The sequence below is a fragment of the Chelmon rostratus genome, chromosome 13 (genome assembly GCF_017976325.1).
Source record: "Chelmon rostratus isolate fCheRos1 chromosome 13, fCheRos1.pri, whole genome shotgun sequence".
NCBI lineage: Eukaryota > Metazoa > Chordata > Actinopteri > Chaetodontiformes > Chaetodontidae > Chelmon > Chelmon rostratus.
The window spans coordinates 15,203,773-15,230,051 of record NC_055670.1 but is presented as its reverse complement, the minus strand read 5'-3'; the positions used below and the strand labels follow the sequence as shown (position 1 = coordinate 15,230,051).

Sequence of the window (26,279 nt, the reverse complement as noted above, 5' to 3'; positions counted from 1 at the left end):
GTGGGACCTGTTAATTACTCTACAGTGGCATTAGTGGCCAAAAACGCCACTAAATCACAGACAAAATGTTGAAATAACTAACCAACCAAGACACTGTGTGCACACCAACATTTGTAGCTGCCATGAGCCTTTTCTCCTTTTATACATAAAGCATGTGATTTTCGGGGTCTGTCTGACATACCTATGTACCTTATCCCAGTAGATTACAATAGATCACTCAGGGTGAATAAAAACAACCATGAAGAGCCCCCCTCCTTCTCCTGTTCAAACTTCAGTGTCTGAGCTCTTAATCCGTTTAGTCACTCCACCACTGTGTCCTCTCCCTTTACCCAAGACATGAGGCTCTAAGGCCCCCCACCAATTAACTCTTATACACCAATGACAAAGCCACTGCAGTGTTAGAGATATCATCAGTCAGATATCTTACTGACTGATGAAAAGATGAGAAGCTTTCTTTGTGAATTATCTGGGTAAAAACCCAAAACCCAAACCCCTAACCCTAACAACACAAAAGGCTTTTTTCGGCCTTGAAAATATCAACATAAAGAAGCTGCAGAATGCAGTAAAATAACAACTCTTCAAATTGACTGGCCCAAACGATTTAAACTGTTATAAAAGCAGGCGAAAGGTTGACATTTTGGGACCATGTTAAAAATCTGATTATGAACCCATTACGCAACTCACGTGGGAAGGTTTGCCAGGGAACACAACAGCAAGAACTGAGTCCTTTGTAGTCGTAAAGAATGGACACATTCATCAAAATGCACATTTCTTTTCAGTAGCGAATGCGTGGCAACATCATCTTCATTCACTGGACACAACAGAGTGTCAGCATCCTACACACCGATGCTCATGGGAACACATGCAAACAACCCAGTGTGAGCATAAACCATTGCTGTATGTGCACAGGATAATCTCTGTCCCGTGAACAGTGGGTTTAGAGGTCTCACCTGGCGGGGTGCATGCCTCAACAGAAGACTGAACTAACACAGATCGTCTCTTGGAGGGCATTGGCATCTTCCTCTCTTTGTACTTCGCCAAAGCTGCTTGGACGGCTTCTGTGTGCAAATCTAAGAGAACACATCAACACAGATTAGTTACAGTATGAAGGAAGAGCAGAAGTCATTTAAACGTTTGGGCAGTATGGACACGTGATTACCAGATCTGAAGCGTTCATCCCGGGTGTTGGCCGCCCGCGATTTGTTGTGTTTTGAACCTGGGAGAACAGCTTGACAGGAGGCCTGAATCCTGTTGTCAATTTGCAGAGAAGGATCTACGCCTGCAGAGAGTTAACACCAAAGCAGGGAGAGGACAGGTTATAAAAACACACAAATAATGCTCAAATGCAGAAATATCAATATCACGAATGTGAGCGCACATATTCTTTGCAGAATGTGCCTTGGACACAGAGAAATGCTGCTGAAAATTGCTCAACCAGATCAAGTATCCACAAGCTTAACGGTAATCCCCTATTTAGGATGCTTTCTTCTAATACAGTAACTTGGAGTTGAGAAAGTATTCGCTTTAATTAATCCAGCCTCTCTTGCAGCTTTCCAGTTGCCTCCCATCTTTCCAAGGGAAGCAAATGCAAATTACACAGACGCTACAGAGAAGAGGTGATTAAGCTCCATGAATGTCAAAAAGACAACATCTTCTAACAAGAGAGTTCTGAAATTATCAAATTCTCAACTCATCAACCTCTCTGTGGTCAGCGAGATGCAGGCAGTGATTCATCCTTTAGCTAACACAATTCTCATTTGAGCTTCATTAAGTAACTATTGGTTAGCATCAGAGGGGAAACCCAAGACTACCGCCGTTCACAGTTCAAGCTCTGTTAGTAGTCATCCATCATTGGCTTAAATTCTTCTTCACTTCTGCTCTTATACTGACGTTTTTGCAATATGTAGGAGGGATAAATGTAAAAGTGAAATGATGAGTTTGTATCCCATGACACACAGAGGATATAAAAATGTGACAAAATGAGATAATTTTACTATACATCACAAGTTTGATCCAGATTAATTTATCTGACTATTAATTATTGACAGAAAATCTTCACCTTCTCCCAAATATGGTTTGTACTGTAATCTTCTGCAGAGACCTAAATGCACATATAAATATGTAATATTAATACTGTATGCAATATGAACACACCCACTAAAGAAATGCATATCCCACAAATTGCTGTATTTCCATGTTCAGTAAAGACCTTAGCAGTTATTTTAGGCAGAGCTGAAGGACAACTTCACACACAATGGAACAGGAAGCTGTCAAAGGAACACTATGAACACTATACTATGACTCAAGAAAACATCTGAAAGTTTTATACGGTATATTTTCCTGAGGGTGGGACAAGGGAGGAACATAAAGTTTAAAAGGATGCTTCTGTTGTTTCATGGCTCTGTACCAACACAATACCAACTAGAGCCATGTTTCCACAGCCTCCTGCTAGTTTACACCTGTACTTGAAAGACTTATTACAACAAAACTGTCTTGTTTCTGATCCCTAAACACTGCATGTTTTAGATATGCATCAAAGCAGCAGCACAACAAATATCTAAATACATTACATTTTTGTGTGAGTGAAGTCCTACAGCCCCTGTGGAGGTGACAATATGGGATGACAACTAAAAAACTAACATCATAGGTTCAGGTTCACACTGCACAGGTATTATAAAGGGAACACAGTTAAATTAAACATAAAATATTTTTCTTTTATTCTGTTTATTTCCAATGAAACCTGCTAACAAGATGCAAATATGCAGAGGCACTAACCTCTTCTTATCTGGAGAATATGAGGGCATCTCTGCAGCATCACAATCATTTCTCATGGCATGCTGTGGGACATTTTATCTTATCAAAAGATTTCAGCACCTTCAATTTGGATATTGAACTTGGTTGGCCATAGTACAATTTTGATAACATTTTGATTAATTGTTCATCCCTACTGTTACCCTATCATTGACTAGTGACTGAAAATTTGTTAAACTTGATTAAGCTAAGATGAAAACCCATAACATCCTTTGTGTCTGAAACTGTAGTCACATTGTGGGTTAATAGAAGGTCTGCAAATGCACAAATTAACAGAGCCGCTAAACAGTATCTAGGACCAGACTGTGGGCATCTTTGAGGTTGCGGTGATGTTGCAACTTTTACTGACCTGTGACCAAATGAACCACACAGAGAAAACAGCCTTGTGAGTTTTACCACACATTCAAGCAGCTAGCTGGCTGGCCAGTCAGACACCCAGCCAGCCAGCCAGCCAGCCATCAGCTCGCCTAGCTTTTCAGCAGCAGCTTAGTGAGGATCAGTGAGCTCCACACTGTCAGCAACTCCCAGACAGCAGCAGCACACACACTGAAATGCTGAGCAACATTCACGCAGACTTCAACTAAATCTATTAAATTACACAAGCTTCAGATATTACACAAGGTTCAATAAGGCCTGAGGACATTTACGGAAGCATGGAGTCTGAATCACACACACACACAGACACACACACACGCACACACACACACACAGCATTCCCTGAGCATGCATGGACACATCAATATATGCTGGTCCCTTATATCGCACTGACAGCCCAGTCACACAACAGCCTTTCCCCTGCTCCCAGAGGAGAGGTCTATAAAACAAGCCAGGACACCAGGCCGGGTTGCTGGGCAGAACACACTTCAGAGACACACCACACTGAGCCAATCAGAGGCGTGCTCCATCACAATAGACATGGTTATTGGTTCACAGCGAACCCCTGATGAATTTTTAGCACCTGTCTGATGCCAACGCTTGCAGGCGTGGCGGCGGGCAACACGTGTGCCGTGTCTCACTTCCTAGAGAGCAAATCAGCTTCACTAATGACTTGCATCATGTTCTCAGTTGTATGACATGACATGGGCTTAACACTAACAAATGGATGGGAAATTCAGTTTGAAAGAACTGGGACTTAGAAACTGCATTCATCTTCAAAATGAAAACCACAAAAAGAACAATCACCACATACCTGTGTTCTCACCAGAAGGTACCAAAATTCCTCTACAGAGCTCAGTTTGATTCTGATAAACTTACATTTACTTGCTAATTTTTTCCTAGAAGTTTGACCTTCGACACCTCAATTATTTACTCTCAAATTTCACGGTGAAACCCAAAAACTAAAATAAAAAGAAAGGAAATTAATCTACTCTCTTATAGATCTGAACAACCTGGCTTTGTACACCTACACCGACCTATTGCATTTGGCACATGTACAGTCCTATGACAACAGTGACATATATGACTGTCAAACAGCTTATGAAACTTTGTATGGAGCTCAGAAGCCCACAGTTCATTGGTCTCCTATTTCAATCCTACCCACAGATTGATCGTGCTGGATGAAAGTGCCATTAATTCCCAACACATCCATGTGTTGTATATAACGAATCTCACCCACTCTATTTCTGTCCCATATCTATCACTTCCTTTCTTTAGGTGTTGGGATCCAGAATGAATGGACCTAACAATGAACAACAGACAGAAGACACATAAATCCATGATAACAAGGACAGAGAGGGAGCAAGAGAAAGACAGAATGAAAGAGATGATCCGCCCAAGCTAAATAACAGGCCTGCTAACTTCAGTGGAAAGCCTTGAACGAGCGGCCCACACCAGACTCTGGTTTCCACTGAGGCTTGGTGTTCTGATAGCAAGCCAAACCAAAGACTGCCATGGACCCTGGATAGAGGATGGGTAAGCATACAGCCAGCGACTCCTCTCCGGGATTCACCACAAACCACCTCGACCTTATAGTCTGCCCAAGGCTGCTGGGACTGACTGACTGCACGACTGGGGCTAAAAATACCCTGAATTGATATAAAAATGTAGCCCCCTACACAGTCAACAACCATAGACAGATAATAAGTAGCAACATGGAACACTTTACGCCTCCCTGTTTTTTAAAGTTGATACCTCTCTTCTCAAACACCCACAGCCTAAAACAGGATGGCAGGCACAAATTCACATGAACCAGCAATTAAAAAACAACAAAACATTCCTCTGAATAATTTACATTCTCCAAGAAGAAGTAACTTACCTAAAATGTATAATGACAACCTATCAAGAGCTTAGCATTTGCAAAATGAAAGCAACCAAATCTAGACCACTTATAATTCCAGCAGACACCTAATATTTCCATTACAGTATGTCTTCCTTGCCTGGTTGTTAGCACTTACTTTCATCTGAAGCCTACATACACTACGATATATGGCTGACGCAGGGCTATGGCATTAAGAACAGAGCCAAGGGTCATAGGACCTGAGGAATCAAGGACACACGAGCAGAGACATAGCTAAGCAGATAAATAAAGTATAGATGTGTCAAAAGCCTCCACAGTATTCTTCATCACAACTTTACGACCATGTGATGTTCTCTCTGTTATGTTTGATATCAAAAATATTCAATTTACTCCATTGAAAATATTCATCTTCTTCTGAATTTGTTTTGGCTTTGCTTTTATACTATTGAGGTTTCAGGATTTTATTTTGATTGGTTTATCTCTGCCCTTGTAGTTTTTTTTTTTCTCTAACTTGTCTCTGCAAGGTGTAATAGGATTTGCTTTATTTGAAAAAAGTAAACTGTGCTATATGTTGTATGCTATATATGAAGCTAATCCTATAATCATCATGATCAACATTCTAGGACACTTTTTCTCATTCTGTTTGCTCTTGCAAGGACACTATGCTAACCTAACAGGCAGCCAGAGCAAAGAAAAAACCTGTTTTGGACAGTAAATTTCCTGCAGGCCTGTGTGTCTTACCTTGTATCTGTGGGATGTACGGTGCCAACAGCTTGCCTCTTTTCTTCTCATAGCCCTTCTGAGTGATGTCTCCTGTACAGACAGAGACAGAGAAATACAGAGGAACAGACAGACAGAGAGAGAAGGGGGGGGGGATGAGTCATTAGCTCAGCCGTGCCCTGGTGGTGTGTGTGTGTGTGCGTGCACAAGTGCCTCAGGATTGCACTGCGAGTCTGGTTACACTGGCACCACGGGGCACCAGAGGAGAGGAGGGTTGCAGTGGCAGATGACCAGCTCTCACCCACTGGATGTCTGTCTCTCACAAATACACAGGAAGTGACCTTGTAATCGTTGGATATGTTAGCTGATAGATATGTAGTGTGGCGAAGTTCCTACTGAATAATACTTGAACGATAACATCGACAAGGCAAGGGGCATTTAAAAGGCTATTTGTCTGGTGCGTCTGGAACATTTTCCCTCCAAGCATTTTTACCAGAAGTAAAAATACTGCTGATGTCAGCATGAACTGAATCCGCCTCAGTTGTCTCCCCACACATAATTAAAAGGCGGTCTGTTAAATAAGATCGAGCTGCATGTTATTTTAATGGCCCTATTTGAAAGGACGTACAAGCTTTTCCAAGCCTGGAATTTAACTACAATAAACCAAGACGGAGAAAAATGAGGGCAGAGCAAGACCGAGACATAGAGTGAAAGTATAAGTAATACTATAGCTCTGTAGATGCCGTAAGGTCTATAGGTTAACTATGCACAATTGTATACATGACCCAATAATAACATACTTCATCATTATAGTGGAATGTACATTGCAATTTAGCAGTATGTTATTGATTCACATTAAATACACTTTAACTGTCAGTGTTATTACAAAATGCTATGTTTTCACTTATTCATTAAGTCACAGCTAGGCATCAATTCAGTTTTAGGACCACAGCACTGGCCTCATGATACCCAACAAAAACATGATTCCAATCTGCTTAACACAATGAGGTATACAGATTCTCTATTTGTGAAAAAGAGCACCCTGGTAGAGCAGTGGTAACTGCATTGACAGATACGATGAGTTCAGGTATCCAAATCTGTATCAGAAAAGGAAACATTCCATTGATCCATCCCTAGATGCGGAGAACGCAGAGCATGCAATGGCTTTTTATTGCCTTTGTTGCAAGAAAGAAACCAGTAAAATCCAGTGTTTCTGCAGTGTGACATAGCTAGACATAGCTAAACAAAGCTTATAACAACCATACTCATCACTTTAGTGCCACCAAAATTAAAAAATATTGAAACATCCATGTCCACATGGGACCTGTTTAAAACACAGAAGTAGGTCATTGACTAGTGTTTTGGCTGCTTGTGGTTGATTTGGGGATTTAAGATGTCACTGTGTCCCTGCATATCAGACACTGTGGTGGGCTGAGGCTGATTGGGTGGAGGCTTGCTCTTTTGCAGACAAAGAACATATTGATTCACTTAGAGAGGGATGACTGACAGCACCATACAAACTATGACTGTGTACATAACTATTCTCCCATATATGTTCTCTGACAGGCTCTAACACCACAAAAGATTGATGTAAAAAAAAAAAAGGACTGAAAGACAAGGGGCCTTGTGGAAAATATTCCAGTGAAACAGCCACTTGACATGACATACACATTGTTTTGGCCGGATGATAGAAATGCTCACGAAAATCACTGCAGTCCAATGAATAGGGAACGCACTGTGGCCTTTACGTTAATCTCTACAGGCTCTCAGTGGGGGTCTCAGGGTGGAGGTCAAGTGAAAAAGCAATAAGTTCAATAGGGCTATGTCAACAGAACAAATTGATTAAAATCCCCCCCTTGAAATCCATTTCTTCATCACTTGCTCCTATAGTGACGTGTTTAACCTTTATAATCATAAAAAGCATGTTGTGTAAACACTTTGCCCTCTCATGCAACACATCTTATGGCCTTCATATTGATACATCTTCTATTGAGCTATGTTGCTTTATCTCTGCCGGTTCTCTGTTGCTTAAGACTCTTGAACACAACAGTGTGGTAGTGTGAAGGCAGGTGTTGTTGGTCACACTGATTGCCGTGCTGCCCGTTGGTCCTGAGTCACCAGTAACAGCTGAATGCTTGCACTGTTAAATGTCCAGGAGAGCTGGAGGCTAGCAACAATACAAACGCTGTCCACAGGCCGAGCCGGCTGACCTGACACTGACTCTTTCTGGTGATAAGTGCCTCTGTTTGTATGTGTGTACAACAGTATAAGTCTGCGTGCATGCCAGTGTGTCCGAGTGTGCACACCACAGCAGCCAACCGGCCTGACAACCACACAATAGAGGGCTATTCTCCGAATTCTGGCTAGCGGCCTCCATGGCCAATCGGCCCCTGGCCCACACTGATCCATCAAGTTATGTCTCAGTGAACTAATCTTTTGATCTGAGAACAAACAGCTTCGTCATTAAATATGGAGGAATGAACTCAAGCATTCAATGGCAAACAATGACTCTCACCAAAACAAAAAACATCTGAAGCACCAAAGGATCACAATATTTCCTGCGCAAGTATGTATGAAGTGTGTGTTTGCATATGCTTGCACATATATTTATGTGTGCATGTGTGTGTGCTGAAAGTGTTATGCATTCACAGACAGACACTCCATTTCCCCTCTCTGCCTGAGCTTTGAGTGCCTCCATAAGGAAAAAAACGGGAGGATTCAAAGGTCAATATGTGGCCTGCTGCCTTGGGAATAACAGAGGGGAGAGGGGCAGGGATGCAGGGAAATGGAGAGATGAAAGGATGGATGGAGGGAAGCTTACCACCTATACCAAATTACATCGTCACAGGGGACAAGCTGTAACTTACAGTATATTTACGGCAGAGTGGGAAACACTTCATTTGGTCCCTTCACCCATCTACGCTGACTACAGACTTTGCCATGTAATTGAGCTGTAAAGAAAAGAGCATATCTCCAAACAAGCACCTGAGGGGGGGGTGGGGGGGGGGGGGGGGGTGGGGGGGGGGGGGGTGGAGTAAATAAAAACTGAGAGCGAATGTGTCAAAGACGGAGATGAACCAAGGGACAAGAGGGAGGGGTGAACCAGAGAGGAGGCATTTCTCATGTCATGATGGTTAAAGAACATCACTGGGGGCTCAGCTGGAAGACTGATTTTTCTTTCCTCAGCCGGCATCCACCGTCATCAAAACCCACCTCCTTTGTTGCCTCCCAGCCCTCCACCCTAACCTCTTCACCTTCTTCTCAACCCTCAAGGGCTCACTGTCGACACATAGCTGAGCATTCTTAGCATTCTAGTCATCTTTTGACCTCTCTTTTTAATTACCTGCAGCAGTTCTTGCAGAGGGGAAAAGAACGTCTCATTTTTAGAGGCTATTGATGCTTGTCTTGTGACACTAGCCTTCATCCATCTGAGGTGACAAAATTTTAGCTCCCAGAGAACAGCTGCATTTTTATCTGGCACATCATCCAATGTTGTTACCGTAAACATTCCTCTCAAACGGCACTGAATCCAATTTCGAAAGAAAGATGGTCAATCTCGTGACACTCTGAACACAGACAAAAAGAGAGGCCGCTGTCTTCTGGTCGTCGTATTGAGTTTAATTGACTGATGGCTATTGAGCATAATTGACTGATGGCTATTGAGTTGAGCTCCTCCGATGAGGCCCATTAGAGAATTACCTCACATCTGCCCATATGGAGTTCTTCAGTGAGGAGGGGAAATACTGAAACACAGCACATTCCTCCACAAGCTAATACAAACACATTAGAGATAGATAACGAAGCTCTGAATGAAGATGGTGAAATTGGCTTTTGTTAGGGCGTAAGACTAGTAAAAACTAAGATTTATACATCCACACATATTTCCCATTATCATTCAGACACAGAGAGCCAGACGGGGATGTCAAGTCCTGTTCTCAGCTATATATCTGGATGTTATGCACGTGTAGCAAAAACAGCAACAGTGACGACTTAAGAATCACACAGCAATAGTTTCAGTGTCTAAAGTACTGCATCTGTGTGTGTTTGCCTCTGCTGCAGGCTGCCTATTAAAAACAGAACCCACAGCCAGTGTCTGTGTGTGTGTGTGTGTGTGAGAGAGAGAGTGTGTGTGGGTGGGTGGGTGTGTGTGTGCAGCTGATGGCAGACTGTCTATATGCCTACATGACTATGAGTCTTATAATGTATCTTCCCTATGTATAATTGTATTGTTTCAAATCTTTATTTCGAAATTATTTTCATGATGGGATTTTATTTATTAGACATCAATGAACATCAATATGGAGATAATTCTGTGAAGTGCAATACTAATTTTCTCCATATCAGCCATTGTTAATCAATGGTCCAAAATTCTTATTTACTCTGAAATAAAACCCGTCATGTCTTTGCAATACTGCTACCCTGTCTTCCTCGCTGACAGCCAGAGAGGTGGCCCCACCCACACTTAATGTCAGTGCCTGTGCCAGGCTGTCCCACACTGCTGCCAAGCCAGCAACCAAGCTGCCTGCCCTTCAGCCACAGAAAACCACAGTTAAATATTTAGGCAGGGCAGCATTTACTCTCTAGGCTGATGCAGCCAGCTGTTGTTTAGCATTAGCATACAAATGCCAGTTTTACACATATGATTAAGCTTTACCTTGGACAGGTGCTGAAATCTTTTTCAGTGCATATCTGCAGTACAGTTTATTTAAGGAACAGAAGAGACCTATTTCAGTTGTGCAAGGTCTCTCTGCATTATTACACTCATTCTAACAGCCCAGATGAAATGGGCATGATACTGCACAACTCGCAGCTTTTCCTCACTTGAGTCTGACAGATGCAGAAAATGTACCTGCTGCCTGAAAAAGGAGCAGAGATAAGAAAAAGAGGCAAAGAGAGGGACAGATGGAAAAAGAGCAGATCCACACCACAGCTTCAACCACATGTCTATCAAATTAGCCTGTCTAGATGACAAGAAGCACTAACCATGCAGCAGAAAGTAAGTATAGTTAAAGCTTAGTGTGCAATGACCACAGCAGACCCCTATTAAATAGTTTCAACACAGAGAGACAGAGGCAGAATCACTCACATGCAGAAGGCAGAGAGGCAAGCAGAGCAGTGATGAGACGTCTTCAGCAGGAAGAGAGAGATGCACAGACAGATGGAGGGAGGGAGAAGGAGAGGCCAGCGGCAGAATACAGGCAGTCAGGGCAGCAGAAGCTAACCGGCTAACCTGCTAACAGGCAAAACTCTAAGAAGTCCTGCTGTCATAAGTCAGGCCCTTCAGCATCCTTTGTTTCCTTTCCTGGTGGGAGCAGGAGAATGAACGATCCCCATCTCCCTCATTCTCCCTTTCCATCACTCCCCTCCCTCTCTCAAGCCCCACGCTCCAGACCCCCCCCCCCCCCCCCCCCGAATCGACTGCCTCTGACACCCCCTCCTTCTCCTCCCACTCCCTCTCTCTCACTCTTTCCATCGCTCTCCTCTCAGCTAAGGTCTCCACACAAAGCCAAACTAGGCTGCAGGATTAGGGTGTCAAAGCAGACCCCTGCCCCCCACCTTCCCACATACCTCTCTCTCTCTCTCTCTCACACACACACACACACACACACACACACACACACACACACACACACACACACACACTGTACAAGACAAGAGCTAAGAAAGAGGCTTCATTAGCCTGTTAAAACATGTTTATACAGGTCAAGTTACAAAGCATTCAAATCTTGTTTGGCTGTCACGAAGAAGCCCTCATGCTGATGCAGGCAACCACAGAGTTAATGCTTGCTACAACATTACAAAGGCCACAGCTGAAAAATATGGAGGCAAAGTAATTTATATAATGCTGTAGGATGGTCGACATAACCACACAACCACCTGGACAGCCAGATCAAACCTCCTCGACGATATAAAAGCACAGTGTCTCTAACCTCTAATGGCAGCGTTTCTACTGTAATTTCCATCTCGAAATTGCTTTGTGAAAAATTTTGGCTGTATTTTAGAGTAAAGGAGATCATCTCCTCTGATTCTAAAGACTGAGATGAACTATGTCACCTTGGACTTGTGGGTCTGTCACCCACTGCATGTTTCCTAAAGTTAATTTGATTAGAAACTGTTCACATGTTTAAGACCATATACACTGGGTAGAAAAAGAAAAACCCCTATTAAAGTAATGAAGTCGACAATATAGTAGATCCATTGATTATTCGAAAAAAATGTCCTGGCAACTAGTTTGATGATCAATTAACCATTTCAGTGGGTTCTTAGAAGAATAATGCCAAACATTTGCTGGTTTCAGCTTGTCAGATGTGAGACTTTGATGTCCTTCTTTGCCATATAGAATAGTAAATTAAATATGTTTGGATTTTGGACTATTGGTCATATAAAACAAGCAATTTGAGTATACCACCTTGAGTTCTGGGAAATTACCACAAAATTGGGGAAATTTTCATTTCATTCATCATTTATTTCACATTAAACTCAGTCACAGTATACATGTATGTATTCACACAGTCATTAATGTAGCAAAGAGAAGGCAGCATGACAGCAGCCCTGGACCAGTTTCCACCGTGGTTTGATATGAGGCCAATTCATTTAAAGTCACATACTGAATGTAGCTCTTGGCTGTACAGTACTTTTCAATAAAACCAAAAGATGTTATGCAACCTCAAGGGTATGACAAATATGAGACAACAGATTTATCATTTTGTACAGCTCGAGTCACACTGAATGACATGAATGCACACTGTAGGATCATTTATGTGACACACATCCTACTGGAAGGTTAAAGACAGTGAGGGACGGGAGGAAAAAGGGTAAGTGTTGCAGAAAAGAGGGGTTGATTGAAGATGACAAGGAGCTTGACACTGAGAGCCAGCTGGAAAGACGGAGGGGGGGCAGGGCCAACTGGAGGAGGCTTTAGGGAGAATTTAAAGACAGAAGGGGGGGATGAGGAAAGAAAGGAGAGAGGAGGAAAAAAAGGATAAGGAATAAAGGAGGATATGATTAAAAGGTAATGACTTCCTCTTCCTTTCACTAGACACACAGACACATGCTGACGCACACACACACACACACACACACACACACACACACACACACTGATATCCCTGATCCTAAAGCGCCTGGGTGTCTCTCAGTCTCTATCCATCAACTCCTCCAATCATTCGGTCGCATCGCTTTTAATTAAGTAGTGCCAACGAATTAGGAGACTGAACGAACCCGCCATTACCGCTTTGCTAATACATAACCCTCTCCTCACACACACACACGCACACACACACACACACACACACACACACACACACACACACACACACACACACACACACACACACACAGAGCCCAAAATCCCCCATCCATCCCCCAGGCTCTGTATGGCTGGTGAGCAGACAGACAGCGTGAATAATAAGACATTAGATGCAGCGCTGCCTTACTCAGGGGGCCCTGCAGCTGTGCGCTGATTTGGGGAGCAGACAAGAGGGGGGCCATAATTAACAGTCACAAATAAACACTGATACTGTAGGCACACACATCAAAGAAACACACACATACAGACACACACACACACACACACACACACACAAACAATGCTCTTACCCATTCTCACAAAGAGACAGATGCAGATTAACTCAAGAGAAAATATTACAGGAAAGGGATCAGATGAGGGATCAGGCCATTGTGTCAAATGTGAACGTATACCAGCCTGTGGAAGAGTGAACTGGTCACCTGTGTGTGTGCGTGATTTGTATGTCCGTTGTGAGGACCAATTTGAGTTTAGAGTGATGACATTTGGGAAAAGTGGGGAGATTTTGGCCAGTCCTAACTTCATGGTTTAGGGTAAGGTTTTGGGTTGCTGACATGTTAAGTATAATGGTTGTGGTTTGGATAATGCGCTAGGGAATGAATTGCGCCAATGAGTGTCCTCACAAATATCTAAATGTGTGTGTGTGCATTTGTGTGTGTGGCTGGCTCCAGTCCAAACATATTTATCTCAGTTCCATTCACACACATGATATCCAGTCTGGACTGAGCGATGTGCTGCTAAGGCACCATGAAACCACCTTGAGCAATGACAACAAAGAGAGACTGTTGCCCTCATCAGATATACAACCTCTTTTTAGCGAATGTGGTTTCTTTTGCACGTTAACGTTTGTTCTTCCAATTCAAACCTGTTTGACAGAGTCCAGAAATATGAGAGGTGACAATCAGAGACTCTCATATTGTCCAAGTCCTTTCATGTTGCCTATGTGCTAGTGTGTGTATCTCTATAGTGCATATGTGTGTGATTTGTGGAGCACGACATCTGTGTGACAGGCATGACCAGTGTGGGAGCCTCAGAGTAAAGACGCCATGAAACACAAGAATCCGCTCACAGCCACCAAGCAGAACTCTGCCTCCAGCTACAAAGTGATGGACTAACAACTGTATTCTACATGTAATCTTACATGCGCCAACCTCACTGTACTCCCTGCTGGTTCAGTTATTTTAATGACATGCCTGTAAATCAGCTCTGCTGGTGGTGACAGCTTCCACCTCTCTCTTCAGCTGCAAAAGACCATGTGTGCAACTGTCATTTGGCCAACACATCCGCGCTAACAGTGTGGTTACAGAGTGAACAGTGCTGCAGTCATCAGCACAAAAACCAAGACACAGTGTCTAGCTGGCTGCTAATGAAAATCTCTGGTCCTCACAGAAAATAAATGAAATATCCAGTAGTTATCATTTCAGCTAAAAACAGCCTTCACACACCCACTGTTAAGTGAGATGACAAGAAGGGTGAAACCAGACCATGCACTATGTTGCTGTATTCCGTATTGTGAGCAGTTTTGGCAAGGAAGAAATCAAGTCGGGCAAAGTCAACTCAATTTGACTGCTGCCCTCCATACAAGACATCACAGCTCTATTCACAAACTCAACAATCTAATTTGTCTCAATTCAAAAAGAGTCTAAAACACAGAATGACCTTCCCTGATGAGAAACCTTGTGCTATTGTCCAGATGCTAGTCAGCATGCTCAGCCACACATGCTGCATGCAGTCCGACTGTTTTGCATTCCTCTGGGGACCTGTTAAATAACCCGAGCAGGAAACTAATGTTTTCACAAACCGAGGCTCTGATTAATACAGGGGTGAAAATTACACTTGTTTGCTAAATATACCATTTTTTGTTATGAATTGCCTGTATGATATGACAAATATGGGCAAATATGGGACTACCAGATCATCATCATCATCATCATCATCATCATCATCATCATCGTCATCGTCATCATCTTCATTTTTGTCCTCCATACAGACAAATACAGACAACAATTTAAAAAACAACTTAAACCACTGCCCTAATGAAGAACTAAAGCTACTGACTATGGCAACCACCTACTTGGCAGACGCAGTACTTCCAGCATGTAGAGAGAAACCCTGCATCCCTGGTGTCTGAGATCCAAGTGGGACAGTGTCCTATCTGAAGCCCGAGCTCAGTGGGATCTGCTCACTTCTCTGTATGGTCTCGGAGGATGTGGAGAGATTTATTGTCTTCTTCTTTGCCAGGTTATTACCATATGAATGACCATGTTTTCACTGGCCTGACACAGGCTTAGCCATTAAGCTCCTTGCATATGGACGCACACATAAACACCTTTGCTATGGTGAGGGATGGCAGGGTGGGAGAGAGCCGGGTATCTTTGCATGAGCACACAAAACAGCTAAACTTCTACACACGGGCACCATGGCAATCCAATTAGAGGGCGCACACATAGATACTCTTAGCGGTATTAGAGATGCAAACCAACGCCACCAGCTGAGCATCTGTGTGTGTGTGTTTGTGCATCCATATCTATATGTCAGGGGCAAGGGCTAACTAGCTCTGCTCCAAGTCTAACAAGCCATACGGCAAAGTCTTTTGTTCCTCTACTGTGATTCATGATCAGGCCATGGAGGGGAGCCCAGCATCAGTGTGAGATTACATGAAAGCGTGTGTGTGTGTGTGCGCGCGCCTGTGTTTACTTTACACAAAATATACCATAAGTCCATTATTTCTTGCCGTCACTGCTAATGTGATATTGTTTCCAAATATACATTGAGCAAAGCAGGGCTATCAAATGAGACAGGCTCAAAACAGCATCAGTGCAGGTCAACAGAACAAGCAGGTGGACACACTATGTACAAATGTGCTCAAACATAACTATGCAGCTTACAGCGACAACAGAGTGTGTAATGCATGCTGCAAGAACCGAACTGAATGGTTACAAGACTGTTGGAAACCGTTGGATCTTAAAGGCAAACCAAGGTCTCAGCCGAGGTTTTTGTTACACTTTATACAAGTGTATAAAGGTTTCTTCAAGGTGATGTCTTCATATTTTGTCTGTAACAGTATAAATCTCACAAAGGGGTCAAATTTACAGTGGCATAAAACAGCAAGGAAAGCAGCAAGCTGGAACCAGCAACTTTTTTTGTGTTTTTGTTTGATTAATGACTTAAATCAATAACAAACTAATCATTTTGGCACAATTGGAGGATAAAGGTTTTTACTCCATGATATGCATTACATTTCGACAGTTTGAGGCGTCTTACTGTCTTTTGCTCACATGCATGTGCAGAGATGCAATAACTCACTGGTCCACTGCAATTGTCTCTCTTTCTAACATGAACAAACGGTGAACAGGCTGATCTCTCTAGGCTCTGGAGAGGATGACCACAAGCCTCACCTCCTCTGAAACACCATCTGTTCCTCTCTTTCCATTTCACTTCCTCTCTACATCACAAACACACCGTTCCAACACCTGAAAATGCACAGTAGAGTAAGCAACTAAGGAACCATGGGTCTCTATAACTACATGCAAACTGTTGTCATATGTGAATCAACCAGGAACCCCCGAATCTTTCAAGACCTGGAATTTTACACATTTTCCAAACTATCACGGTATATCTCTGTTATCTACAGTGTAACAATGTAATACTCCCATCAGTTTCAATTTCAGCCACAGAACCCTTAAGAGCCTTTGTCACTACATATGCATATACATACACACTTTCTATCTCATGTATGAATGTGATTACTCATCTATAATTCAGTAGAGTGGCTCTTTCACTTTCTTCACCACACAACAGGCTGAACTGTGCTCCTTTGGCTGCACCCAAGCAATTAAGTGGAGCAGTGATAGTGCTCTCAAGGCCGGACATAAGCCTTTTAAATTTTAACACCGCAGCTCAACACTGCTCCAGCCCTTGTTAACAAGACCAGGGCTGGCTGGAACACCTGGTTGCCCTTAGACAAGATATTTATTACTGGAGGAGAAGAACATGAAATGCTTTACATATATACTGACAGCCAGCAGAGTTCAGTTTAGCAACAACAGAAGATGTGCAGGGTTTCGTACAATCCTGATTCAAAAAAAGTTGGGATGCTGGTGTTGGGACAGGGACAGCAAAAGGCACAAGGACATGGACAGCAAAAGACTGCGAAAATGCTTAAAAAACACCTCTTTGGACCATTCCCCAGGATCATGACTGGATATGAAAGGGGTGTCCTTGAAAGATTCAGTCACTCACAGGCAAGGATGGGGTGAGGTTCACTACTCTGTGAAACCCATAACGATATAAAGGATATTACTACAGGGGCTTGGGAACACTTCGTAAAATTGTTTGAAAGTGATTGAATTCTGTTTTTATTTCAGTTTTACACAGCATCCCCACTTCTTTGGAATCAGGGCTGTGGTCTTTTTTGCAACAATTTGACATTGCACTGCTTTGTTCAGACATAGTTTACAGATTTTTGGGATCACTTGGAATATCTTTGAAAGGAAGTACAGTGTGTGTGGGCACGCACGTGTGTGCGTGCATGTGTGTGTGTTGTGTGTGAGCGTGGGAGTGAGAGTGTACTCATTAAAGTCCCATCTGAGATTCACCCCCTCACCACACACATTACTAGACTGGTCACCCTGCTGCGATAAAACCGCAAAAACAGCACAAATATTTAAAGCCAAAGACACACACAAAGTGTATATGCCACACATGTACATCAATGACAAAGAAATGTTTAAACTTACATGTACATGCTCACACACACACACACACACACACACACACACACACACACACACACACACACACACACACACACACACACACACAGTGAGCAGTCCATTAATGAGAGCAGAGGTAGGATGAGGAGAGAGTCCAGCTGGAGCACATGTGCAGAGCTCCTGTTCTAATGAGTCCATTAGTCAGTGGCAGAGCAACCACAACTGCCACCACACACACACACACACACAGACAGACAGACACACACACATTTGTGCAAAAACACACACTCTAAACACACAATGTTAAACATGTTCATGTTTCACAAATTCACAAAATAAGGAATCATCTGCCCCTCAGCCATAATCAGACCCACATCAACATGACACATTCATTTTGCTGTCATGAATTGATACTACACACAAATGAATAACAGTGGGAAAAGCGTTCCTGTCAGACAGGCTCGTCATGTTACACAGTATCTTGTCCGGACATTACACTTGTCCAACCCCAGGAGAGCGCACGCTGACAGCGGAACAGTGGTGGGCTTTTGTCTAATCTGTCCAACAGAGGGTGCTAGAGTGATATGCAGCCTGAAGGCTCCCACACCATCACCTTTCTGACCACCTCTTCATGTCATCTTGTCTTGTCTTCTCTGCCCTTGTCCTCCCATTCTTCTCCTCTGTCCTCTCCCTCCTATCAGTCTGTTCACACACTGTCACACTACACAGGGCTATTTATAGATCAATCTGAATAGAGTTTTGTCTTCGTGTATGTTTGTGTAAAATGTCTTAATGTTGTCAATCCTGTGAATGATTTGTTCTACCCAAAATTTTAGGTCTGTCCAGAATCTTGCATGAAAAAAATGGGAATCATTTTTTAATTACTGGAGAATAACCATGGAAACTCAACAAAATTACACCACTATTTCACACTAATAACAGTATAATTCCACTATGGCCTGTGGCAGCCCTCGGCTCTATCACAAGAGTGTGAGACATACTGTATCTGAGCACCAGCAGCTTGCAGACAGAGCCTTATAGTGTCATGTATGGACTGACAGATTGAGCTACAGCATGGAGGTAAACCCTGGCTGCAGAATGCTTGTGTGCATGCATGAGAAGTGGCAGCACTTAGCCTGTGCTCATCTATCACAGTGGTTGTGTGTGTGTGTGTTTTCTAATGAGTGTGCTCTTAATGAGGCTGAACTCTGTGTGATCAGCTCTCTTCAACAAAGGCCAAGCTATAAAAAAGCAATCACTTTACCTCAGTCACAGCACAAGCAAGAGCAACTCTTACACTTAGTATGAAGCTCTTGACCCGTCCAGGCAAGTAGCACTCATCATCTTTCCATATGGGTTTATGTTTACACCAGTGTGTTTACAGCTTACAGCAATCTATTAATCTGTGGGTAATCTGATGCAAGCAGAAAACAGATACCTCTGTTAAAGCTGCACAAGCTTCTCAATGTGTTACTGCATTAATAGAAAATGTAAAGACTTTTTCATGTGTAACTGGATCTATTTTTCCATTCCAGTTACTGTTGTAGTCAATGGCAAAAATGCTAAAAAATAAAGAAAGAAAATGTTGAGAAGTCATCAGAAAACAAGCATCTGCACCACAAACTAATCATTTGTTCCTTGCAATATGACCTGCTTTTTCAAGTTTTATTACATCTCTAACAGAATTTTGTTTTGTTTCAATATCCTCCTACTGAACTGCCAAACAGACTAAAGAACAGAAGTAATAAATGTTACAGAGTAGGAAATATGCCAACATTCATTGATTGTTATTGCAATAATGCACTGTAGATAGATCATTTACTAAATATATGGAAAATACTCCATATATTTTTGTTTGATAGTGACAGTATGAGGCCAGCATTGCTTGCAACACTAATAACGATACACCTTTGAACACAGAAGAAGCTACTGATTAGTTACGCACTTCCCTAGAAATGAGCCATGTCCCTTCATGCACAACCGAAGTGCTGAGAAGGCAGATGTGGGCCACTGCAGACAGAGGAGAGAGAGGCAGGGAGGGATACAAGAGTAAGTGACTGATGTCTGCTCTTTACTGTATCTATGAGAGAGTGATTCTAGCCTGTGACCTACCCTCAAAGGGATTTGCAATGCTAATGCAAGTGCACCCATCAGGCTGAACTAATCTGTGCAGCACACTGGACGTTTACCTTCTACCTTCTGACTGAAGGTCACCACTGACTGAACTGAGACAAGAGCATGTGGTGTGTGTGTGTGTGTGTGTATTTATGTGTGTTTCCTTTGCTTTGTGTGTGTCTTCTGGTCACTGCAGCACCATGTCCTCTGAGCAGAGTGAATGTTGTAGCCCTGACCTGACAGCAGCAGTGGCCCAATCACTGGTGAGTCATCAACCAGCCAACCTCTACATACAAAAGGTACTAACTTCAATATATTAGTAGGCAGCATCTGAAAGAACGCAGATATTAGATAACCTAGTTTACATGCTGCTCTCTATTTTAAGCTTTACTTTGAAGGAACTGACTTTAAAAGAGCACAGCAACACATTTTAACTTCAAAACGGTCTCTTTCTTACACTCATTCAAAAGTAGCAGAACAGGAATTTGATAATTAATGCATGTCATCATAAAGACCCGTGGTTAAGCCTGCAATCCATTCCCAACTGAAGGGAGATATTATGCAGTACAAAGTTCAGCAGCTATTAAAATAGATACCATACAGTGCCTCTCAGTGCTGCCTGTCTTGTATATAGTTTGTGCTTTGACAACTGGCTTTACAGCATTTCCTGGAAAATAGGAAGCTCTTCTAAAAATAGCTGTGAATATGGAAACTAAGAAACAGAAAATGAAACATTAGTCATTCTAGATTATAGCCTTGTTGTTAGTCCTCAGAAAGAGCTTTCCTTCATCCTCATGCAGCCTAACAACGCTTTGTCAAGATCTCACTACCACTTGTCCATATATTCCTTATATAGGCCTTTACTTTTTTCATCCTTGCTGCACCAGATAAGGTGCAGTGTGTTTCCACACTGCTCTGGATCCTCCCCTGAGGGTACCTGGCCTTGGCATGAAGCCCGCCTGCCTGCCTGCCTGCCTGCCTGCCTGCCTGCCCGCCTGCCCGCCCACCCGAGTAAATGACTGCTACAGTATTGGGGGGGGGGGCATGTTTGATGTCTTTGGGCTGGTGGGATTCACTTGAAAAGAGATGGAGAGTCAGGGAAAAAAAGGGGAAGGAGCAGGAAAGTTAAGAGGGGCTGAGAGACAGAGGACAACAGAGAGAGGAAAAGCAGAAAAGGGGAGATATATTGATTGAACAATGGAAAGAAGAGAGAGAATACAAATAAAGGAAGGGAGAGATTGAGTAGGTAGACAGGAAAAAGAGGAGGGGGCATTTACTTTGAAGTTATGAGCCGAGCAAAGAACTGCCTCCCCAGAGAAATACCAGGAGAGGGTTGGAGCCTGCGATCGTAAAGAATGGTTGGTTGGAGGAAAGGGAAAGGTGATGAATCATGATGAGCTGGATAAGAGTGTATCTCTTTCAGTCTCCATAGTTCTGTTTCAGTTGGTGCTACATGTTTTAGCTGTCAAATGACATAAAACATGGTACTGTTGTAAAAACCTGAACAACTCTCTTCTTCGATGTCTTTACTGCCATTCAGTTACTTGACTTGTCTGCGTCAAGACTGCTTTCCCTTTTCTTCTGTTTTATTTTTCCCAGACTTTGGCAGCATGTGAGTCTCTCTGTCTGATTCAGCCGGGCCAGCAGTGGTGATTTAAAGCAAGGCTTTCAGCATCTGCAGCACTCGTCCAGAGTGCCCTGCTGTCCAAGATTGTCTGTCCCAAGCAAAGGTCACCATGGTGACAGCCGCAGTGCTCTGCAGGGTCGTCTGACACGGGGAGTGAGTGTGCTGAAAAAGAGTGATTGTCCGGCTTTCGATGAAAGAACTCCAAATTAACAGAAACTAGACCACATAAACTCAGTGTTTTCTCTGCATGCTGTAAATTCACTCCACTGTGCATTGCTGGACTCTAAAACAAACAGGTTTGTCCCAAAAAGGAAAGAAAAGTAGCCATGAACTCTTAAACATGAGAATCTGACTGTCGGAGAATAGGATGGGCTCTATCCTTTAAAAAAGGACATGAAGAGAAAATAAACAGAGGCAGGTCAAGCCCTGACAGATAGGGTGATGGAAAATGATAGACCTGAGAGGGGGAGCAGGGATAGAAAGAGCCTTTTATAGGATGGAGAGATCACTTTATCTTTCCTTCACACTCCGTGGCCTCCATTACAGTTGCCAGGCACTTCCTGTTCTATTGTGCAGAATGCTGGCTGTACGTACAGGAAGTGGGCTCTTTGTTTCCTTTCTCCTTCCTGTTGGTGTTGAGCACAGTGAAGAGAAGAATGTGTGTGGATCTGGGAGAGAGGGACAACACGCGTTCTTGTTTGCAAGTAACCAGGAAGGAACTCCTGGGGACCTTTGCACTTCAAACACATACAAACACACCCATACACACACAGTAGACACACACACATACACACATACACACACACAAACACGGTAGACACACGCATGCACACACACACACACACACACACACACACACACACACACACACACACACACACACACACACACACACACAGTAGAGTGTAAAGAGAGTATAAAGAGAACACAGATGGGGCGATACCAGATAATTAATATCCAGACATTTAAAACAGCTACATGCCAAACGTTAAAGCTGCTCTGATTAGACACCTGATCCTTGCCTATTAATTGATCAGTTTCATTACTCATCAGGGAACGGAATAAATCATCAATGGCAGGCCCTTGGCTCCAACATATGTCATGTCAAAGCCACTCTATTTACCACTCTTTATTGATTCACGCCTACACAATGGCCCCTGGAAGTGTGGAGCTCTTTTTGGCTTGAAATATCCCATCCATCCCATCACTTTATCTACCCTGCATGGTTGAGAGCCAAGAAACAAGGAAATTTATCATAGGGCTCCATCAAAAAGATTGAAAGCTATGTATATGGCCCAACTCACTTTTGTCTTATTGCACACACAGTAACAATATGATGGGATGCTCAGCTCGAACCTACTCCTTTCTCCACTGAGGGTAAATGAGGTTACCAGTAGATCCTGTTAATAAGCCATAGATTTCACTCAGTAGTCTGTCACATATCAATGAAGGGTTTTCAAATTTCCTTCTCAAATCACATTTAAATGGTGTTTGAAATGAAAAAACAGCCAACTTAGCTCAGAGTCTGGAAGCTACTGTGTGGTTTTTAAAGAAACAGTCTGATTTCAGTGTAATTTACGCACCACTCATACATGTTTTTGTCAATCTGTAAATCTGTCAACAATCAGCAAAACAAGTGAGCAGGCCACAAGGCAAGTACATCATACCTGTAGAGACAATATGCTTTTTATTGCTGTATTATCTTATTTTTGCTCTACTGTTGCATTAGATGTGCTTTTTGCTGTATTCTTCTAGTGTACATGCTGTTCTTCACCACTGCAATGACCCACTTTCCTTTTAAAACTTGAGATGGGTTTTGCACCCGACTACATTGAGTGCATTTTGCAGTTTGCAAGTTACATTCATATTTGCATTCAATTTTCATGACATAATCACAACAGTCTCTTTTTAAATGAAAGGTAGAGAGAAAGGTCAACATGCTGCCAGCACCAACACCCAGAGTAACTGGTTCCACTGGACAGACAGGTTAGAGGAAAAGGAAACAGAGAGATGAGGATAGTGAGGGAAAGGAGCAGGGAGGCAGGCGCAAGAGCAGCTGTCGGAAAGATTGATTTAAGGAGAGCAGAGTAACGACAGCCCGGTATCATCCAATCAGACCCTTGTTTCACAAGGCTGGCAGAGCAGGGCAAGAGTGTGTGTTTGTCGGGATGGTAAATTCTCTGAGGATAGAAATAAAATGAAATAGAAGAGAAAGAAGGAGGTAAGAGGAAGTGAGAGAAAACTTGCGGTGTTGTGTTGTGCTGTCAGATGTCACTGTGAGTTTGATGATCCGTCACATCTCTGGGCAGCCATAAGAATAATGGAGGATGCAGAGGGAGAAGCAAGACCAGGGGGTGTTTCTCTATCAGTTTCTTCCATCTGTTTCCTCAAGCCCAACGGGTCTAACAGTCTAGTTTTGATTTAATTTAATCAATTCCAAAATTTAGATATGTGAAATAAGGACTATACTGCAGATTTCCCTCTCACTAAATGGGGTTCTAGAGTATACATGCTGTACTTTGGCAAAGTGGTGCTTTGAGCTAAATGCTAACATGCTTTACCAGGTATAATTGTTCACTTTCTTATTTTAACATGTTAGTATGCTAACATTTTCTAATTAGTGCAGCTGAGGCTGATGGGTATGTCATTAATTTTTCCAAGCATTTGATCTTAAAACAAAGAATTGGCTAATTAAAATTTTACATTATGATGGAGCAAGAGGCAATTGCTTCTCAATACAATTTGTCTTGAGGGGAACAGGAATATCTGTACCAAATGTCATGGCAATCCATCCAACAATTGTCAGGCTATTCCACACTGAACAATAATGTCAACATCATTGTGGTGCTAGAGGAAAAGTAAGATGATCGCAGGTAGGATTCATCCTCTGGGGAATATGAAAGTCTGTACTAAAATTCATGGAAATCCATCCTATAGTTGAGATACTTCAGTCTTGACCTAAGAGGAAGAAACCCCCAGTAGACGTTGGAATCCCTAAAGCCGTGCTGGTTGCATGGCTAGTAGTAAATATCATCATATTCAGCAACTAGAATCTGTGTTACTCTTGTTCCTGATATATAATTTTACTGAGCAGGGATCTGTGTCTGATTTTCACATTCGGACATAAAAGGTTTTTTTTTTTGTCACATTTAAATGACAGGTACCTCAGTCTACAAAACTACCCCAATGCCAGAGGGGGTAATTACAGTTGAGCTGACTGCCACCACCCATCAGCCCTTGTGTCCATCTCCACCCCAAAACCTGATTGTCTGACACACATCAAGTATTGTTATATTCTCTGTCAAAGCAAATAGTTTGAGAAAGCAAAACAAATAAGACGACCACCCTTCAACTGACAGGCTTTGGTATAATTGTGTCCACTACATGTGTGTACTCATGTGAAGTACTGCACACATGTAGGCCTAGAGCGTGCCTACATGTGTGTATCTGTCCAGATTAAAACAGTGATCTGGAGGTGTCATGACCCTGTGCATATGTGTGTGTTAAGGTCAGTGTGTGTACCTGTATTTCAGAAGCAAACACTAGAATGATGAGGATGTGTAGATTAGACCAAGGAGGAGACAGCTGGGCCCTTGACTTCTGGCCATCTCAGCCATTCATGGAAGTTTAATGGAGTGTGATAACAATGGCAACTAATCTGAGGGGGTGATGGGAGGTCAAGAGACCCTGATTGACTCCGGGTCAACACAAGAAAAGAACAAATGGAGAGAGCATGTGCGTGCGACCTGGAAAACACCACACATAAAGAATAATGTCGAGCTTTACGTACAAACAATAGCACACCAGGAGTTGAAATTGATCTGCAACTGAATCAGATCAAACTAGCAACTGACTTGCCAACTCCTGCAGCAGCACACACTCAGTGACAAATGGCAAAAGTGACCAAGATAGAGAGAGATAAGGGAGGTGCAGATATCACTTGATAGAGATGTAGAGAGTGGTAGTTGTACAGTATCTGTCTGCTCTTTGATGATATGGAGTCTTTTCCCACAGGGGGAAACAGGACTGATGTGGAAAACAAACAAAGCATTGCCTTTCGTCCCTGCCGCTCTCTCTGTGAGTTTATTTTAACCCTCCATTACCCCTTTTCCTTCTCTCTCTTTCCTTGTCTGTCTCACTCCCTTCCTCTCCTTGTGTCTATATGTTGAGAAAAGGCAAGGATAAACACAATTTTACTATCTGTTCTTTTAGACAATTTTTGGGCTGGAACTGACCATTATTTTCATAATCGATTAAACTGCAGATTTAAAAATTGTAAAAAATGCTTATCATAATTTCCCAGAGCCAAAAGTAATTGCTTCTTCTGTCCAACCAACAGTCCAAAACCAAAAGACTCCTCATTTACTATCATGAATGGAAAAGAAAAGCAGCAAATCCTTACATTTAAGAAGCTGTAACCAGCAAATGTTTGACTATTTTACTTGAAAAATGGCTGAAACAGTCAGTTATAAAAATAGTTGGAAATTACTTTTCTTTCAATTCACTTTTCGATTAATCAAATAATAGCTGCAGCTCTACTGGATTAGTGCAAGTGTCAATCAAATATTTGTTTAAAATAGCATGAATATTATCATCATATTACTTTCTGACAAACTTAAAAATCTACTCATCGTTTAAGCTGTACCACAAATTCTTCTGGTTACATCTTTACCTTCTCCATTTTAAACATTTTTTTGACTGTGAACAACTCTTCACATTGCTTCCAGCTCATTTGATTATTTAAAAAAA

The 26,279-nt window shown here is 42.5% G+C and overlaps 1 protein-coding gene across 4 annotated transcripts in view; it reads right to left on the bottom strand.

Moving 5' to 3' along the window:
- dip2a (disco-interacting protein 2 homolog A) overlaps positions 1-26,279 on the bottom strand; it is an 81,830-nt gene that overhangs the window by 31,482 nt on the left and 24,069 nt on the right. For all 4 annotated transcript variants that reach the window (XM_041950099.1, XM_041950100.1, XM_041950101.1 and 1 more), the window contains exons 2-4: positions 5,789-5,860; positions 1,160-1,279; positions 951-1,070 (exon numbers count right to left, since the gene is read on the bottom strand). In XM_041950099.1, coding sequence (XP_041806033.1) covers positions 951-1,070; positions 1,160-1,279; positions 5,789-5,860 — 312 coding nt within the window. The remainder of the gene's footprint in view (positions 1-950; positions 1,071-1,159; positions 1,280-5,788; positions 5,861-26,279) is intronic.